Here is an 18,172-nt window from a genome sequence, read left to right on the forward strand (position 1 = left end):
GCATGCTTAGCCAGGCTAGCTTACCGTAGCACTTTTGGGCTAAGGCAATCACTACTGTAATGCATCTCATTAACAGATCACCTAGCAGTGGCATTGACTTTTAGGTTGCAGAGGAGGTATGGGCAGACAAGTCCCCCTCTTATGATCATTTGCGTGTATTTGGATATGAGGCATTCTGCCATCTGCCCAAGGACAAACACAATAAGTTGAATCCTAAAAGTGTCAAATGCATTTTCATTGGCTATGGAGATGCAAGAGAGATGGGTTACCGTCTATGGAATCCACAGACGCAGAAAGTGATCCGCAGCCATGATGTCATCTTTCATGAGGACAAAATGCATATGCAACCTGAGAAAGTGGTTGAGGTACACAGAGTTATCTTTCAGGAGAAGCCACCTGCTCCTGTTTAGCCCTACTCCACGGCCAACTAGACAGCGTGCAGCATCACCTGATGGTCATGGCCCAGATGTTAGACATGCTGATGTTAGACATGATGTCGGTCAAGCAGCAAAGCTTGGGTTGAGGCATTCTACTAGAGATAGATGACCTCCTGACCGTTTTGCACCCTCTATGGATTATGTACTGGTTACAAATGCAAGAGAGCCTCTCACTTATGATGAGGCTATACACAGGGGTGATTGTCACTCTTGGAAGAGGGCTATGCAATCTGAGCTTGACTCATTTCATAAGAATCAGACTTGGGATTTGGTTTCCTTTTGTTAGGGTAAGAAGGCTTTGCCATGCAAGTGGGTGTACAAGCTGAAAACTACTCCTGGACATCCCAAGCTGGCATACAAGACTCGATTGGTTGTTAGGGGTTTTAAGCAAGAGCATGGTGTTGACTTTGATTAAGTCTTTTCTCCTGTGGTCAAAATGACCACCCTATGCTTAGTCTTGGCCTTGGTTGCACAGCTTGACCTAGACTTGTACCAGATGGATGTCAAGACCGTTTTTTTACATGGGGACTTGCATGATGAGATTTACATGGAGCAGCCTAAGGGCTTTGTAGACCCTGGCAGGGAACACCTAGTGTGAAAGCTTAAGAAAAGTCTATATGGCTTGAAGTAGGCACCTAGGGAATGGTACCATGAGTTTGATGCATTCATGCAGTCAGAGGGCTACAACCGTAATGCTATGGATACATGCTTATACACGAAGAAATCCCATGATGGTTCTTTATTGATTTTAGTACTCTATGTAGATAACATACTTTTAGCAGGGACAGCTCATGAGGAGCTAGATGCTCTTAAGGCTCAGCTCAAGAAGAGCTTTGAGATGAAAGATCTGGGACATGCCTCTCATATACTTGGTATGCACATTACGCGCCATCGATCTCATGGATTACTCTATTTGTCACAGAGGAAGTATATTCATAAAGTCCTTGAGCACTTTCGCATGCAGGATATTAAGCCTATTGACTATCCATTACCTTCTCATGTAAAGGTTTCACAGGTCGATTGTCCACAAACAGATGAGCAGATGGTCGAGGTGGCCAAGATTCCCTATGTATCTATCATGGGCAGTCTTATGTATGCCATGATAGCCACCCGTCCAAAAATAACTTTTGCAGTTGGGATTGTGGCACACGCTATATGGCTACACCTGGCAAGAAACATTGGGATGCCATGAAGGGTATCATGAGGTACTTGAAGGGCACAACGGATATGTGCCTTTGCTATGGCAGCCAGGATACAGGAGTCGTGGGATACATTGACTTTGATTATGTAAGACATGCAGATAGTAGGAAGTCCACTTCTGGCTATGTGTTCACTTATGTTGGAGGGGCTATCTCTTGGATGTCCAAGGCGAAGAAGTATACAACCCTTTCTACTATATAGACTGAGTATATTGCAACCACAGAGGCTTGCAAGGAGGCTATTTGGTTATGCTATTTGATTGCAAGCATTGGCATGATAGATGCTATGCCTATACTGCATTCGAATTCTGAGTGCCATTTAGTTGGCCAAGAATCTGCCAAGAATCCGGTCTTCCATGCAAAGATGAAACATATTGAGGTGAGGTATCACTTCATTCGCAAGGTCGTTGAGGACAGGTCTGTTGACCTTGTCAAGATTCCCTGACTGAGTAAAATCTTGTAGACTTGCTCATGAAGAGCCTCACTACTGAGCGCGTTGCCTTCCTCAGGAGATTGATGGGCATTGGATGAGATGACGTCTTTTTTCTCATCCTGTTGTACATGTGTATATGTTATACTCTCTTTTCTTTTTTCTCTCTCACTGGGGCAAATTTGCCTTTAAGTGGGAGGTTGTTGGGGGTAAAGGCGCCTCCGCCTAGCCGCCTATGTATTACTACACTGACAGTACCCACCATTGCACACTACAGGTGGTGGGTGCCCGTCACAATCACTTATTCTTTATTCTTTTAGTGACAGTTTGAATAAAGGAAGGCCCGATGACACATTGTGGTTGTTGGAGTTCCCACTTTTGAGTCTCTCTCTCTCTCTTGGCTCTTACTCTCCATCCGCCATAGCTCTCACCACCAAGCTTCTTCCTCCTGGGTTCCACTTCCCTTTCAAAAACCTTGTGTACAAAGTCATCCTTGAGGCTAAGATTCAAGACACTATGAAAACATCAAATATTTATATATATATACATATAAATTTTAAATCACACAAAAGTAGAAAACAAACCTTATATATGAAGTCCTCTTCGAAAATAAGGCTTGATTCATTACAAAAAAGTAAAAAAATCAAAGGATCTCTCTCTCTCTAATATATATATATGTATATGTGTGTGTGTATATGTATGTATGTATTTATAGTGTTTTATAGCCCTATCCACTACAAGATATAGGCCTTATACCGACGTTAAAAGTGACGAAAATGTAAATAACAAAAAATTTTCCCATCATCGCAAAAAGTGTCGTTATTGGCGATGCCATAGAACAGTCGGTATCAACGTCGTTATTGGCATCCGTATCAGTGTCGCATTTATATCGATGCTCTGCGACGCTAATAACGACGCGTGCAGTAAATTTGCGACGCTAATAGCGACGGTAACATGGAAGAAATTTTTTATGGCAAGGCAGCTTATAGCATTGTGTGCTTTATATGGGCCATACAAAATAGTTTCTGCACTGTGTACAATGCTCGTGTAAATAAAAACAAAGTATACTAAAATCATAACACTAATACATGAAATAAATACATGATCGCATAATGAAAGCGACTGGTACAATCATGATAAGATATCACTACTATATAGAAAAGGTCTACACAGATAAGGCGACCAAAAAAGAAAGGTGTATGAGCTCCAGGGATCCAAGGGCGAGCTACATATCCTCGCCATCCGAAAGCTCGTCCCACCGCAAAGGAGCATCGAACAGACTCTGCAAAAAAAAAACACATCAGACCACCATACAATAATGCATTCTAATTAAACATTATAACTACGAACAAGAAAGATGAGTGACTTACAAGGCAGCCGCGTCTATACAATCGGTCGATCAATGCAGTGAGACCGTGCCTCTGCATATCGAGTCTCAAGGCCGGTCGGATTATGATTTGTAATGGAGTGCTGCAAAGAAAACAAAATACTAACTGTTAGGAACATGATTGTCAGTACAAATGATATTGCAAAAAAATAAGCAAGCAAAACAAAAGAAAAACTTACAAAGTCCTCCAGATATGTCCTATAGCCGCCACTCCCAAGATGATGGACCACTCCGGTCTCTAGTCGTGCCCTCTCCGTCTCGCGTTGCTAACTCCAACATCCTGGAGAATATGTAGCCTCCTCCCTCAGTCGGCGCTAGTCGTTCGCATCTAGCCACTCGGGCTTTGCAGCCCCACTCTTGAGTGCCTTACGTGCGTCCGATCGTCTGTGTGATATATATACACGTATACAGTCCATCATCCAGCCCATAGAAAATCTATCTGCTGAGGTTGGAACCAGAAACTCCTCATGTAAGGATGCTACTATGTAGTCCTTACTCCCCTTTGGTATATTTTTCCAATGATCTAAGACGTTGTGTCGAAAAACTTGTTGGCACAACTCTCTCATGCGAGCCATCATTCTCCTCCCCTCATTATTCATGATGATGGCTCCTGATCTATCATCGATAAGATAGGCATATCCCCCTAGGGTATGCCTAAGATGGGTCCTGTCCCATCTGCATCCACGCTCCTGGGCATATCCAAGAGACCCCTGTGCATCCGGTGTACCGACCGGGGTAATATCTGTTGGAGAGACAGCTGAGAAAAAGCCAGAGTAACTAGAGTAGATATCCCCACAGGTGTGACAAATCCTGGAGGTGACGCAATTCCAGTAGAACGATGAGATGGAGACACCATCTCCATGCCTCCACAACATCCACATGAGCCTGAGCCACGCTCCCTGGAACTGCCATGAGAGTGAGAAGTCACAGCTGTATCCCGTGCCGACCGCGGGCTCACTGCCTTTGTATCTCTACAACATCCCCTGACCCTGAAGCACTTCCTCCATCTGGCCCAAGTCTGAAGCGTTGACCTCGTCTACTCAAAGCTAAAGCATCTGATCACGCCGAAGTAGATCTAGTAGAGCGACCTGACAATGTCCGAGACAGCTCCTGATCTACCATGTCTCTGAATCTCGCGATCTGATCTAGAGACATGCGCGTGAAGATATCCTGCAACTCCTCATCGCTCATCTCTCGAGTCATCCTGAAAATATCACCTGCACAAACAAAAAATGATGTTAGCATAATCAATTTAAATCATACAAAGCATGGTAATATAAATCTTTAAAAAATGATCTCACTTAAATTGCATATCTTATGTATCCTTATAAGTGATTAGTCAACGAATTGAGTAAGTGGATGCTCCAAGTATGAAGTATCTTAAGGTCCCATGTCAATCTCCTAACATAACTCCGCATACACTGGAAAGTTGATAGACATGTCACCACAAAAGAATAAGTCCACCTCGTTCTCAAAGAATTCTTGGACTCCTGTATTTCCATCATTATTAGCCGATACTAGCTCCAAGCTTTCGGTGGCCTCCACCCCTTGCAATATCGACCCCTCTATTTGCATATTGTCCTCATCTATGCTCGGAACATTGCTTTGATCATATACTCTCGTACTTCGGGGAGCTGAAGGTATAACATACCACCATCGAGGTTGTCGGGGGTTTGAATAGAAGATTACATGTTCACAAACACGTACAAGAGAGATTAAACTATTATGACATATACCATGTCGTAATTGTCAAGATTGTGGGAGAGAAGGAAGGAGTCTCGCTTGAAGCTTTCTTGCTTGCACAATGGGGGAAGACACACAAGGGTGGAGGCTGAAAACAGTTTTCCTCTTCTTAGTTGTGTAAGCCAAAAGAACTCTAGTACAAAGAAATAGAAGAACCCTATATATGGGTCTCAAACCAAACTCAACTAACTAAGGTGGCATACTAACTGAGCCACGAACTAGAGTAGATAAGGATAGCTATCATGTAGCTATTATTCATGGGCGGTGTACCAACCGCGTCTGCAACTGACAAGTCGGTGACATAAATACACAACGGTCACCCTGGCGTATCACGAGTGGAGCTCGATATCTCAACACTCCCCCTCGAGCTCAATCCCAATTCCTGCACACCAAGCAGGTCTCTAAACTTGCGCAGCTTCTCTGCGCCCAATGCCTTCGTGAATATGTCAGCTACCTGATCCTCTGTGCTGACATAAACTAGATCAATAAGACCTAGTAAAACCCTCTCTCGCACATAGTGATAATGCACCTCAATGTGCTTTGTTCTAGCATGATAGACTGGGTTATTTGCCAAGTGTATACTACTCATGTTGTCACAATAAATGACAACTGGCCCATCTGTAGATTGATGCATATCATAAAGTAGCTTATGCAACCAAGCTACCTCACATGCAGCCATTGCTGCACCCCTGTACTCAGCCTCTGTGCTCGACAAGGCAACTGTAGGATGTTTCTTGCTGCTCCAAGTGACTGCAGCACTCCCAAAAGAGAACACATATCCACTGGTAGATCGTCTATCAGAAATACTACCAGCCCAATCAGCATCAGTGTATCCATGCAACTGTATCTGAACCCCAGTCTCATAAAATAGTCCATACTGCAATGTGGACTTCACATACCTGAGTATGCGTCTAGCCGCATCCAAATGTGGTTTCCTTAGAGCCTGCATAAACTGACTTACCAATCCAACAGCATAGCTCAAATCTGGCCTGGTAATAGTTATATAAATCAAACTTCCTACTATGCGTCTGTACATAGTAGGGTCTTCTAGAAGCTCACCTGCATCTGTGCTCAGCTTCACATTCTGCTCCAAAGGAACTGAAATAGGCTTACAGCCTGTCATCCCATATTTGGACAGCATGTCCAATCCATACTGCCTCTGCAAGAGCTGAATCCCACTTGGCGATCTAATCACCTCAATGCCCAAGAAATAACGCAGCTCTCCCAAATCTTTCATCTCAAACTTCTGCTTCAATAGCATTTTCACATGAAGGATATCTTCATCACTGTCACCTGTCATAATCAAATCATCAACATAAATGACAAGTAGCATAATACATTTCTCTATTTTTCTCACATAAAGTGAGAAATCTGCCTTGGAAATATGAAAGCCAATAGTGACAAGATACTGTCCTATCTTGTCAGACCATGCTCTAAGTGCTTGCTTCAAGCCATACAAGGCTTTCTTCAACCTGCAAACAAACTCAGGATGAACAGCATGCATATAACCTGGTGGCTGCTCCATATAGACCTCTTCTTGCAAATCACCATGCAAGAAGGCATTCTTTACATCCATCTGATGTAAAGACCATCCCTTTGATGCAGCCATAGCAATGACTGCTCTTACGGTTGCCATCCTTGCAACCGGACTGAATGTTTCTTCATAGTCAATGCCATATGTTTGTGCATACCCCTTGACTACTAATCTTGCCTTGTATCTATTCACAGAACCATCTGCATTGTGCTTCACCTTATAAACCCACTTACAGCCAATTGCATTTTTACCTTTAGGCAAATGTACTAACTCCCATGTAGCATTTGCTTCCAAGGCATCCATTTCTTCATCCATGGCTTTCTCCCATTTTTCTTTTCCCATGGCTTGCTCAAAAGATGTGGGTTCTGGTTCCTGTATCACTTTGACCATATATGCATAGTGAATGGCTGTAAATCCATCATATTTCAGCCTATCCACAGGATACCTAGCTCTCGTAGACCTGCGCAAAGTAGCTTCACTCCCAGGTGCTCTCAAAATATCCCTGGTCTTTCTTACTCCAGGTGTAACAATAGAAGGGATACCCAACTCATCATCAATGCTCTGTTCTGAGCCACTGGATTCACCATCCACATAAGAGTGACCTGCATTCACATCAAACATGGGCTAATCAACCTTCTCTTTTCCTTTTCGTGATACCTGCATACCACTATCTACGTTGCTTTGAGAAGATTCTCCTGATCTCAATCTGCCTGTCCATGGCAAAGAATGTGAACCACTGCTAGAGGACGCTCCAGGTCCACTAATATTTTGTGACTGCTGCTGTGAATTTTGTGCAGCATTACCATTTTGTGCATCTACATCATCAATCACATTTACTGGTTTATACCAGCTACTCATCTCATCAAAAACAACATCTCTGCTCACTGTAAACTTACGAGTAGAAGGGTTATAGCATCTATACCCTTTTTGCTGCAGAGAGTAACCAATAAAGATGCACTTCTCAGCTTTTGGATCCAACTTGGATCTCAGCTCATCTGGCACATGTACATAGGCAATGCAACAAAAAATTTTCAAATGAGAAATATCTGGTTTCCTACCAGTATACCTCTCCTCTGGAGTCATTCCATGTATTGCTGCAGTGGGAGTCATGTTCATTATGTAGACTGCTGTAGCAACTGCTTCAGCCCAATAAAAATCTGGCAGGTCTTTTTCATTAAGCATGGCACGAGATACCTCTCCAATATGCCTGTTTTTTCTTTCTGCAATTCCATTTTTCTGTGGGGTATGATTGCATGAATATTGCTGCTTTATGCCATGCTCCTGCAGGAACCTTGCAAACTCATTTGAGAGGTACTCTCCCCCTCTATCTGACCTTAGGCATTTTACTTGCAGGCCTGTTTCTTTTTCAACCATAGCTTTAAGAGTTTTGAAATGCCCAAAAACTTCACTTTTCTTTTTCATAAAATACACCCAAACTTTTCTATTGTAGTCATCAATAAAACTGACAAAATAATGACAGCCTCCAAGAGATGCAGCTTTAGTAGTCCACACATCAGAGTGGATTAATTCCAATGGCTTCTTACTCTCTTGAACATGTCTAGGAAATGGTTTCCTTGCCTGTTTTCCAAACTGACAGGCTTCACATACCTTATGCATTTCTGCAACCTTGAATTTAGGCAATCCTGCAACAACGTTTTGGGCCTGCATTGATTTAAGTCGTTGTACATTAACATGACCAATGCGTTTATGCCAGATATCAATATCTGCAACTACACCGGTCCCATGTGCAAACATTGCTGCACTCAATTCAGACATGTCTGCATCCAATGTAAACATTCTGCCCTTCTTCTTTCCTTTTGCTATCAAGCGACCTTTATTTTTCATATCCTCAACAAAGCATCCATGAGGATTAAATCTGACCTGCAAGCCCTGCTCAACCATTTGACCAACAGAAACCAGATTCTTGGTGATATTCGGAACATGAAATACATCGGAGAGGTATCTCTTTTTCCCATCCTGCATAGACAAAGGAATTTTTCCAATCTGCACAATAGGATGTGCAGTATCATCACCAGTCTCCACAAATCCTGGTTTTTCCATTTTCCTTGCATCCTCCATCCATTCTGCATGACCTGTCATGTGGTTTGACGCACCTGAGTCAACATACCATACATCGTTGCTTTCTTCTGCACTTGTCACAGAATTGTTCATGTGCTGTACCATAAACAGATGCTCATTTCTGTCATCACCATGTCTACTAGAAGATGCATAATTTCCTTGTTGCAGTTTTTCATTCATGATGTCATTCTGCTTTTTGTAGCAGTCTTTAGCCATATGACCCATTTTACCACAATAGTAGCATTCAACATTACTGTTTGTATTTTGGCCTCTTTGCCATCCACCACGACCTCTTTGGCTCCCCCTGCCTCTAGAGTTATCACGTCCTCCTCCATAGGACTGGTTTTCTTGAGTTTGCTACATATTCTGATTTCTACCACGGCCTCCAAATCGGCCTCCTCTACCTCTGCCTCTACCTCTTCGAGCATTTGAGTAGAAGACAGCTTCTTTTGAAATTCCTCCTGAAGAAGATGCACCACCATTTCTCTGCTCCTCAAAAATTAGAAGAGCAATCAACTCCTCAAAATCAGGAAATCTTTCACGGACGGAAATGGATGTCCGAAACTGCGCATAATCCTTTCCTAGACCATTCAAGGTCACAGAAACTAAATCATCATCTTCCACTGGCGACCCAATGGAAGCAAGTGCATCTGCAATCTTTTTCACCTTCATGTGGTAGTCATTGATGCTCATATTTTCTCTTTGCACATTATGCAACTCTTGCTTGAGCTGCATTTTCCTGGCTTGAGTATTTGTGCTATACATTTTTGACAAAGTATCCCATGCCTCCTTTGGCGTACTTGCATCCTGAATATGCACAATCATAGAGTCTGAAATACTGATAGACAGCCAATACATAACTTTCCTGGCTCTCTCATGCCATGTTTTAAATGCCTGCATTTGCTATTGATTGGGAACATCAGGAAGAACTGGTTCTTCTTCATTTCCTGCAACAAATTCCCAATATCCTTTTCCCATAAGGAAATTCGTCATTCTAAACTTCCATGCTTGGAAGTTGTTCTTGTCAAGCTTTTCAGTGACAATCTGTGAAAGAGAATCAGATGCCATTACAGAACACTGCAAAAAATTCTGTCACTGCAAAAAACACAGCTTCACCCTCACAAGGGAAAATCTGCAAAACTGGCGAAAGTGGTATTTGACCACACAGTCACTTCCTAGTGACGATTTTGCATCAACAGGCAACAGGGATGATTCTGTAACTCCCAATGTCTCTGCGCACAAGCATACGATGCAATTTTTATAGTAACTATTCACCGACCTGTAGAACAGTGGCTAAACAGCATAAAACTGAGCCTTTTCCTGAGTGCGTGCAGAAAACTTCCGTCTCCAAAACAAGCCCCGAAATGGCCTCAAATCAAAAAAACAGGGTCGCCAAGAGCTAAAGCTTTCTCCCGCAACATATACTGCCCTCTTGCTTCACCGCGAAGAGCGTCTCAACCTGAGACAATGCACTCCTGCAATTTTCGGCTGTGCTACCTGCAGAGATCTGCTCCCAAAACAGAAAATGAAAGCAACACTGCTCCTCTTACCAGAACACCGCGAGCTTGGCTTGCTTTCTTGAGCTCCTTACCACGAACAAGGCTCTGATACCATGTCAAGATTGTGGGAGAGAAGGAAGGAGTCTCGCTTGAAGCTTTCTTGCTTGCACAATGGGGGAATACACACAAGGGTGGAGGCTGAAAACAGTTTTCCTCTTCTTAGTTGTGTAAGCCAAAAGAACTCTAGTACAAAGAAATAGAAGAACCCTATATATGGGTCTCAAACCAAACTCAACTAACTAAGGTGGCATACTAACTGAGCCACGAACTAGAGTAGATAAGGATATCTATCATGTAGCTATTATTCATGGGCGGTGTACCAACCGCGTCTGCAACTGACAAGTGGGTGACATAAATACACAACGGTCACCCTGGCGTATCACGAGTGGAGCTCGATATCTCAACAGTAATACAATTAACAAATAAATGAGTTCATGTACCTTTTCACAATAAGTCGACAACACAAAGGTGTCGTGTAAATCCGTCCATTTTTTTTTTTAATCTATTTCGAGAAATCCAAATAGACCTCGTCGAACTATTGCTTCAGCTCCTTCAAGTATCACTTTAAACCACTGCACATCGAATAGTATTAAGGAGAAGCTATAGTAATCCACCGTAACAATACTTTGCAAGTTTCCAAAATACTTCATCTCATTTATAACCGTGTTTGGATCCGTTGCTCGTCGTCGGCTCTCCTGCTCGAACCTTGCCATGATACCATAGTCCATTGTGGAGCACATTTTATCAATACACTCCACGCAAAAATGCCCTTCGCGCATGATATTTGTCAATCACAAGACTTAGGCATGGTATTTATAGGTGGTAATATATGATATTTCAATAACTTGAAAAAAATCATAAAATACCTTGAAAAGGCATAAATATTTTTAATAATAGTGCCGAAAAGAAATCAACGAAGCGTATATACAAGATACCTGAACAACTCGGTCACACTCGCATCGTTCCACCCATATTTTGCTTGCACACTTAAGAGTGCAAGCAGTGTCTTCAGGTGAGATACTCGGCACCCATTATATAATGGTATAGATGCTTCCTCTCTAAGTGGATCAAAAGTCTCGACATCCATGGGAATCAATGTATCGAGTAGAAATAGAAAGAGAGATAGAGAGAGAAAAGAGATAGGAACACCATATTGAGGAATATGGGAATTTCCCATAAGTTTAGAACATGTGGTCAAATCTTTGGATTTGTCATAACTTGAACACTATAACTCTAAATTGAACTCTCTATAGCTCAATAGATTCCATTTTTCAAGCACTTTTCAATGATAGGTCATATCATATGGTTTTGAAAAACTTATGGGCATGTTATCTAGGTGTCATCTTTTTAGTATTCAAAAAATGGAAATTGAGAGATTCCCAAACTCACTACTATTGTGTTTAGGGGGAGATAGAAGGATTTAGGGAGAGTATAGGAAGAGAGAAAGAGGGAGGATTGAGGGAGAGAGAATGGTTGAGAGAAGAGAGAGGAGAAAGAGAGAGAGATCTGACTAGAGCATTTGACACCCATAGTCAACACACCGTGAAAAACACAAGCACAAATTGACATTAAATTATGGCAAGAAAATCCACCACAAAATAATAGTTATAATAATCGAGGTAGAATTTCAAAGTCTTACTGATTTCAATCGGTCATGGATGCCATACTATGGGTAGGTTGCACTCACTAAGAATAGAATTGGTGATTCACCTCATCTTCTCTCCATCATCAATAGAATTCTCCTTTACCATTTACAACTCACCCACCTTCTCTCCACACTATTGCACACTACAATCTCTATGAGGGCATGAGATTGGGATCTCCACAGATACCAAAGCATGATCTCTAGCTTGATGGTTGCATATATACTACTACTCATAGAATAAACCTTAAAATAGTTATTATACTCAAATATATGCTTGTTAGAGTAGAAATTTGTTCCTAAGACTATTCTAAGGAAGAAAGAGGGTTAGTGATAAAAGAGTATCCTTCCTTGCAAGTGATTTTATATTATTTTTTTAATTAAAATTGATAGTTGAAGATGAGTTTCTTAAGAGATCTTGTAGTGATGTTGTTTTAGTTTTGCGAAGCATATGAATGATGCTGTTTTAGTTTTTTGTATTTATCTTTTTAAGAAGAGATTATTTTTTATGGAATATACAAAGTTATTTTTGGATTTACGTTATGAAAAATGAATGTTTTTCTAACTGATAGGCTGATTGCATTTGTTGTATACTTGTGTGGTGAAGGCTAAGACAAGTCCCATGTATGAGAGGTCTCTTTGTAGGAAGAACATTATGCTAGGAGGCGCAAGTGTGCTAGGGTTCTCTAGCCATATATCCCTTAGGTTTGTTGAGAATCGGCCTAACCCCTATGAGCCTAGGATGAGCCTATTGTAAGGTCTTATTTCCTTTTCTCTCTTTCTCTCTTTCTCTCCCTCTCTCATTTCCTTTTCTCTCTTTCTCTCTCTCTCTCATTTCCTCTCCCTTTCTCACTCTCACCCTCTTTCTCTCTTTTCCTATTAGGTTTAATTATTTTTCTCTTTTTCTCTCTCCTCTCTCTCTCTCTCTCATTTCCTTTTCTCTCTCTCCTCTCCCTCTCTCATTTCCTTTTCTCTCTTCCTCTCCCTCCCTCACCCTCACCCTCACCCTCTCTTTTTCTCTTTCCCTATTATGTTTAACATATTTTCTCTTTTTCTCTCTCCTCTCATTCTCTTATTTTTCTCTCTCCTCTCCCTCTCTCATTTCCTTTTGCTCTCTTCCTCTCCCTCTCTCATTTCTTCTCCCTCCCTCTCCCTCTCTCATTTCCCTATTATGTTTAATATCTCCCTCTCCCTATCTCATTTCCTCTCCCTCCCTCTTCCTTTCGCATTTTCTCCCCCTCTCCCTCTCCCTCCCTCTCCCTCTCTCATTTCCTCCCTCTCCCTCTCCCTCTCTCTCATTTTCTTATTATGTTTAATGTCTACCTCCCTCTTCTTTTCCCATTTCCTCCCTCTCATTTTCCTATTATGTTTAATGTCTCCCTTCCTCTCCCTCTCCCTCTCTCTCTCTCATTTCCTCTCCCTTCCTCACCCTCGCCCTCTGTTTCTCTCCCCCTCCCTCTCCCTCTCCCTCCCTCTCCCTTTCCCATTTTCTTCCCCTCTCCCTCTCCCTCTCTCATTTCCTCTTCCTCACTCTCCCTCTCCCTCTCTCTCTCTCATTTTCTCTCTCTCTCAATATACACAAATTATACAAAAAACAAGTAAAAGAGAGAGAGAATGCACTCACCGTAAAGACTCGAAGAAGGGTTTGGCGGCTTCTCTTCGCGATGGCGGCTCCTCTTTACCCTCCGTACACCTCCTTCTCTTCTTCGCGAATGACGACGGTGGCAGCGGTGGCAGTGAGAAGCCTTCTTTCTCTCTTTCTCTCCCTCTTAGCAAGACGGTCACTCTCCCTCTCGCTCTCTTGCGTAAATGCGCAAAATGTAACACACTCGAGTTTCGGCCCGCGTTTTTTGCTTTGAATACCATCGCTATTTGCGTCATATTTAGCGACACTGCTATTTGTCGTCGCTAATCGGGGCTGCTAAGGCCTGATATCCTTATAGTGATCGTTTTTTACTGGTGCGGTAAGATAACCATGAAGAAGCCCAAAAGGGAAAAAAAACTCATGTGAAGCACCAATTTGAAAACTCTCTTGAAATACCAAGTTAAGATTTTTCCTCACTACTTTTACCCAGAGAAATTGGGCATTGCACTCGGTAAAAACCTAGGTCCCTCCCTTAAGAGTATGACAAAAAATAACCAGTCCATGTTTATGTACATGGGTGTATTTTAGTCTAGTCTATTCTTAATATCTCCTTCACATAGGTGTATTTTACTACACTTTAGCACCCAAAAGAGGGCTTGCGAAAAACTTTTTTCCCATCCAATAAAAATAAGGAACATGCTTAACTCGAATCAGTTTTGGGAGGGATATAGCCAGTTTTATAACTAAAATGCTTTAAAAATAGCTGATTTTCGTCAAGACGAGGCTCAATTTCAACCAATTTTTTAAGAATATTGCCTGGAAAAAGTACATCCAAGAACATTAAAGGACGGTTTTTTGTGAGCACTACCCAGCATGCACATGTTGGGACTAGGGCACTTATTAATCCCTACAGTTTTAAGCCGGCATGAATAATGAGAGAGAGAGAGAGAGAGAGAGCCTTTGATTCTCATTAAAACGAGACTGAATAACCAACAATAGCACACAAAGTGATGTTGCAGCGGCCGGCCTAAGTCAGCTAAGAACTGTACAGAGGCAGCTACTAATCTGGCAGGCAGCCATTCGACCAGTACAGTGGCCCGGATTTACCTCTCATGTATTAATTCTACGAGTGCTGCTACTCTCATCCATCACAGCACCTCGGGTGTGTCGATGAGGGGGACGGACAACAAGCGGCTCAGACAATTAGAATCGGGTGACGATAAGCAGGCGGGATAGAATCGGGAGAGGCGGCTACCTTCCTTGGTTGGTGCTGGATTACCATCAAGATATGGTACTGCACTTGCTGCGCCCGGCTTCGCTTCTGTACTTGATTGTTTCCTGTCATCGGAAGTAGCAGTTGTCGGTGGCGTGGTGATATCAGACTTGATGGTGGTATTACCATAGAAAGAAGCGAAGTCCGGCATAAAGAAATCTAAGCTGTCCATGGTGATCTCGTCTCAGTTACAAACGATCGAGGGGAGAGAGAGAGAGAGAGAGAGAGAGAGAGAGAGAGAGCCTGTGTGTGTGCTCGTGTATGACTGGGTGGAGTGAGTAACAGAGATATCTCATGTCTCTGAATGTTTTAACGTCTCGATTGATTAATTGATTTTTGGCTAATCATGGGGCGCCTCAACACATTTCAGGCCAACCATCTAAACCTTACAACTAGCTAGCTCTCTGTATTTTGCCCCTCTTTCCTGGGGGCCCGACCGTCCCTGGTTTCTCATTCTTCACAGCTCATGTATTTTACAAACCTCCAGGAATTCTGCAATTCCCTTGGAAAACCTCAATAATTTATTTGGATGTAAGATTCATCAATCTTCGGTCCCAATATATCTTTTTCAGAGAGAACATATCGTACTCCTCCTCGAAATATGCGTATCAATACTATGCTCTCATATCATCAAGTGATAGTCCAATTGCTTGAAAGTGTGTGAGTTATATGAGGTAAAAGGTTCAAAACCCACAACTACGCGGCTCGACGATGGGTATGCCTTTAAAGATGGGTCTTATTTATTAATAAATTCTATTGGAATCCATTAAAGTATATACTATAAGAACTCCTATGCTTTCATAGCATATAATGGTAGAGTGATGTTCACGTCAAGTAGACATTGTTCAAAATGTAAAACCCACAATATATACATGGTCTTGAAGACTCGTCATGATAACTTTGTTAATTATGTTACATCACTAATATAGCATGTTGAGAGGGTTGAGGTGTGTAGGTCCTCTCATATAAAGAATATACTAACATAATTATGTAGACATCACTCTTGTGACACATACAAATTACTATATTCAACAATTATATTACCATGACAAAATACAAGACTAAAATAAGAAAATACATACAAATTACTATATTCAACAATTATATTACCATGACAAAATACAAGACTAAAATAAGAAAATCTCAAGAGGGGTAACAAACTTAGATAGCACCCCGAGTGGGCCCAGTTGGTTGGATAGACTATGTATGCATGGACGTGAAGTGTTCGATACTCGACTACATCGGTTCGTGTGCTTTTTGCCAATGCATTGACATAGACGGTCTTGATCCATCCAATAAAAATCTCATGTCAAAAGGCAAGACATTCGAAAGAAACAAACTTGGATAGGGTCTTTTAGCTTCTTAAGCAAAACCTTAAAGTCATCATTTTTTTCCCAAGTGGACTAGAACACTATTATCCATTGTTGCATAGTTCCAATATGAACAATAGGATCAACCATGGTCCCCAAGGAACACTATTATCATTGCATCGTAAGACTCCAAGAAGAAACAAGGATATTTTTCCCCTCTAGCCTACCAGAGCTTGCTTCCATGTTACCTAGTCACGCAACTAAGACTTTTTAACTAGTGTTATAATGTACAGCATGATAAGAGGATACCAAAGAGGGACTTGAAGCCATTAAGTTGATTTGTTCCTCATTAGCATTTTCAACATGACCACCCTCCAAAGTAAAACACATTAAATCTAGGAAAATGAGAGGCTTTCCAAGAAGCCAAAGTGAGACATCTTGTCAAGAATCACGTCGTGGGGGAGACTTGCTTGAGTTGCTATGCCTAATACATACCATACACATAAGAGGAAGCTCACTCAAGAACACAACAAGAGATATGGAGGCCAAAACATTTTATTGGTGGTTTTTTCTTATTATTCCACACACAATACAATGTACACAAAGTATAGATAAGATACATCATAAAGGAAAGTAGCTTGCTAAGCCAAGCAGTGCATAATTGACTATACTAATCGACTGACACTATAACTATGCTAACTGTAAGTAGGAGGAGCAAACTAAATATAATAAGTGATAAGTCAATGGCCATGTGAGAATCATAATGACCACCGACTTGCTAAGTGTATCAAGAATCACGTGGTGGGGGGACTTGCTTGAGCTGGGCTGCGCCAAACACACACTGTATACACAAGAGGAAGCTCACTCAAGAACACAAGAAGAGAGATAGAGGCCAAAAAATATTTTCTTCCTGATTTCTTCTTCTTCTTCCACACACTATACAATGTACAGAAAGTATAGATAAGACACAACATAAAGAAAAGTGGCCTACTAAGTCAAATAGTGCATAACCGACTACACTAATCGACTGACGCTATGTCTTGCCAGTTGTAGGTAGGTGTAACAAACTAAATATAATAAGTGATAAGTCAGTGGCCATGTGAGTATCATAGTGACCACCAACGTGCTAAGTGTAGACATGCAGACCCATCTAGCTAGGCGGTCCATCATCAATATCCACACGTGTTGAGCTTGCTATCTCAACACTCCCTCTCAAGCTCAACTCTATCTCTACAACTCCAAGTAAGCTTCGGAACTTTCGAAGCTTCTCTGCACCCAATGCCTTTGTGAAAATGTCAGCTATCTGATCCTGTGTGCTGATATATACCAAGTCAATCTCTCCTGCAAGTACCTTTTCTCTCAGAAAGTGGTGGTGCACCTCAATGTGTTTTGTTCTAGCATGGAACAATGGATTCCTAGCTAGCTGTATGCTGCTCATGTTGTCACAATGAATGACAACTGGACCATCTCCCTGCACGTCCAAATCACCTAATAACTTTTGCAGCCATACCACCTCACATGCTGCCATAGTAGCACCTCTATACTCAGCCTCTATACTCGAAAAAGCAACTGTAGGTTACTTTTTGTTGCCCCATGTAACTGTTGCACTACCAAGGAAAAATATGAATCCACTTGTAGATCTTCTGTTTGACATGCTACCAGCCCAATCTGCATCTGTGTATCCAAAGACCTGTACATCCTTACCTGCCTCATAAAAAAGTCCATAATGTAAAGTGGACTTCACGTACCTCAATATACGTCTAACCGCATCCAAATGAGGCTTTCTAGGCATCTGCATAAACTAACTGACAAGGCCAACAACATAGCTCAACTCTGGCCTTATGATAGTCATATATATCAAACTCCCTACTATCCTCCTGAACATAGTAGGGTCTTCTACCTCATCCCCAACATTAGCACTCAGCTTCACATTTTGCTCCAATGGTACTGAAAGAGGCTTATATGCTGTCATACCATACTTGGATAACATATCC

At 41.8% G+C, this 18,172-nt stretch overlaps 1 protein-coding gene across 2 annotated transcripts; it reads right to left on the reverse strand.

The window, feature by feature from the left end:
- Positions 1–3,114: 3,114 nt before the first annotated feature.
- LOC148034654 (uncharacterized) lies at positions 3,115–15,146 on the reverse strand. Of its 2 annotated transcripts, XM_087679601.1 has the most exons (4): positions 14,851–15,146; positions 4,899–5,087; positions 3,437–4,670; positions 3,115–3,348 (listed from the first exon to the last, which is right to left on the reverse strand). In XM_087679601.1, exons 1-3 carry the CDS (start codon positions 15,038–15,040, stop codon positions 4,513–4,515), a joined length of 537 nt encoding a protein of 178 aa, XP_087535727.1. In that variant the 5' UTR covers positions 15,041–15,146; the 3' UTR covers positions 3,115–3,348; positions 3,437–4,512. The 2 variants fall into 2 exon arrangements, with proteins under 2 accessions (XP_087535727.1, XP_087535728.1); XM_087679602.1 differs by lacking the exon at positions 4,899–5,087 and having other exon boundaries at positions 14,851–15,129.
- Between the last annotated feature and the right edge of the window lie 3,026 nt (positions 15,147–18,172).

Source organism: Lygodium microphyllum, chromosome 6 (genome assembly GCF_053477565.2).
Source record: "Lygodium microphyllum isolate KBCC chromosome 6, Lygodium_microphyllum_v1.1.10, whole genome shotgun sequence".
Lineage (NCBI taxonomy): Eukaryota > Viridiplantae > Streptophyta > Polypodiopsida > Schizaeales > Lygodiaceae > Lygodium > Lygodium microphyllum.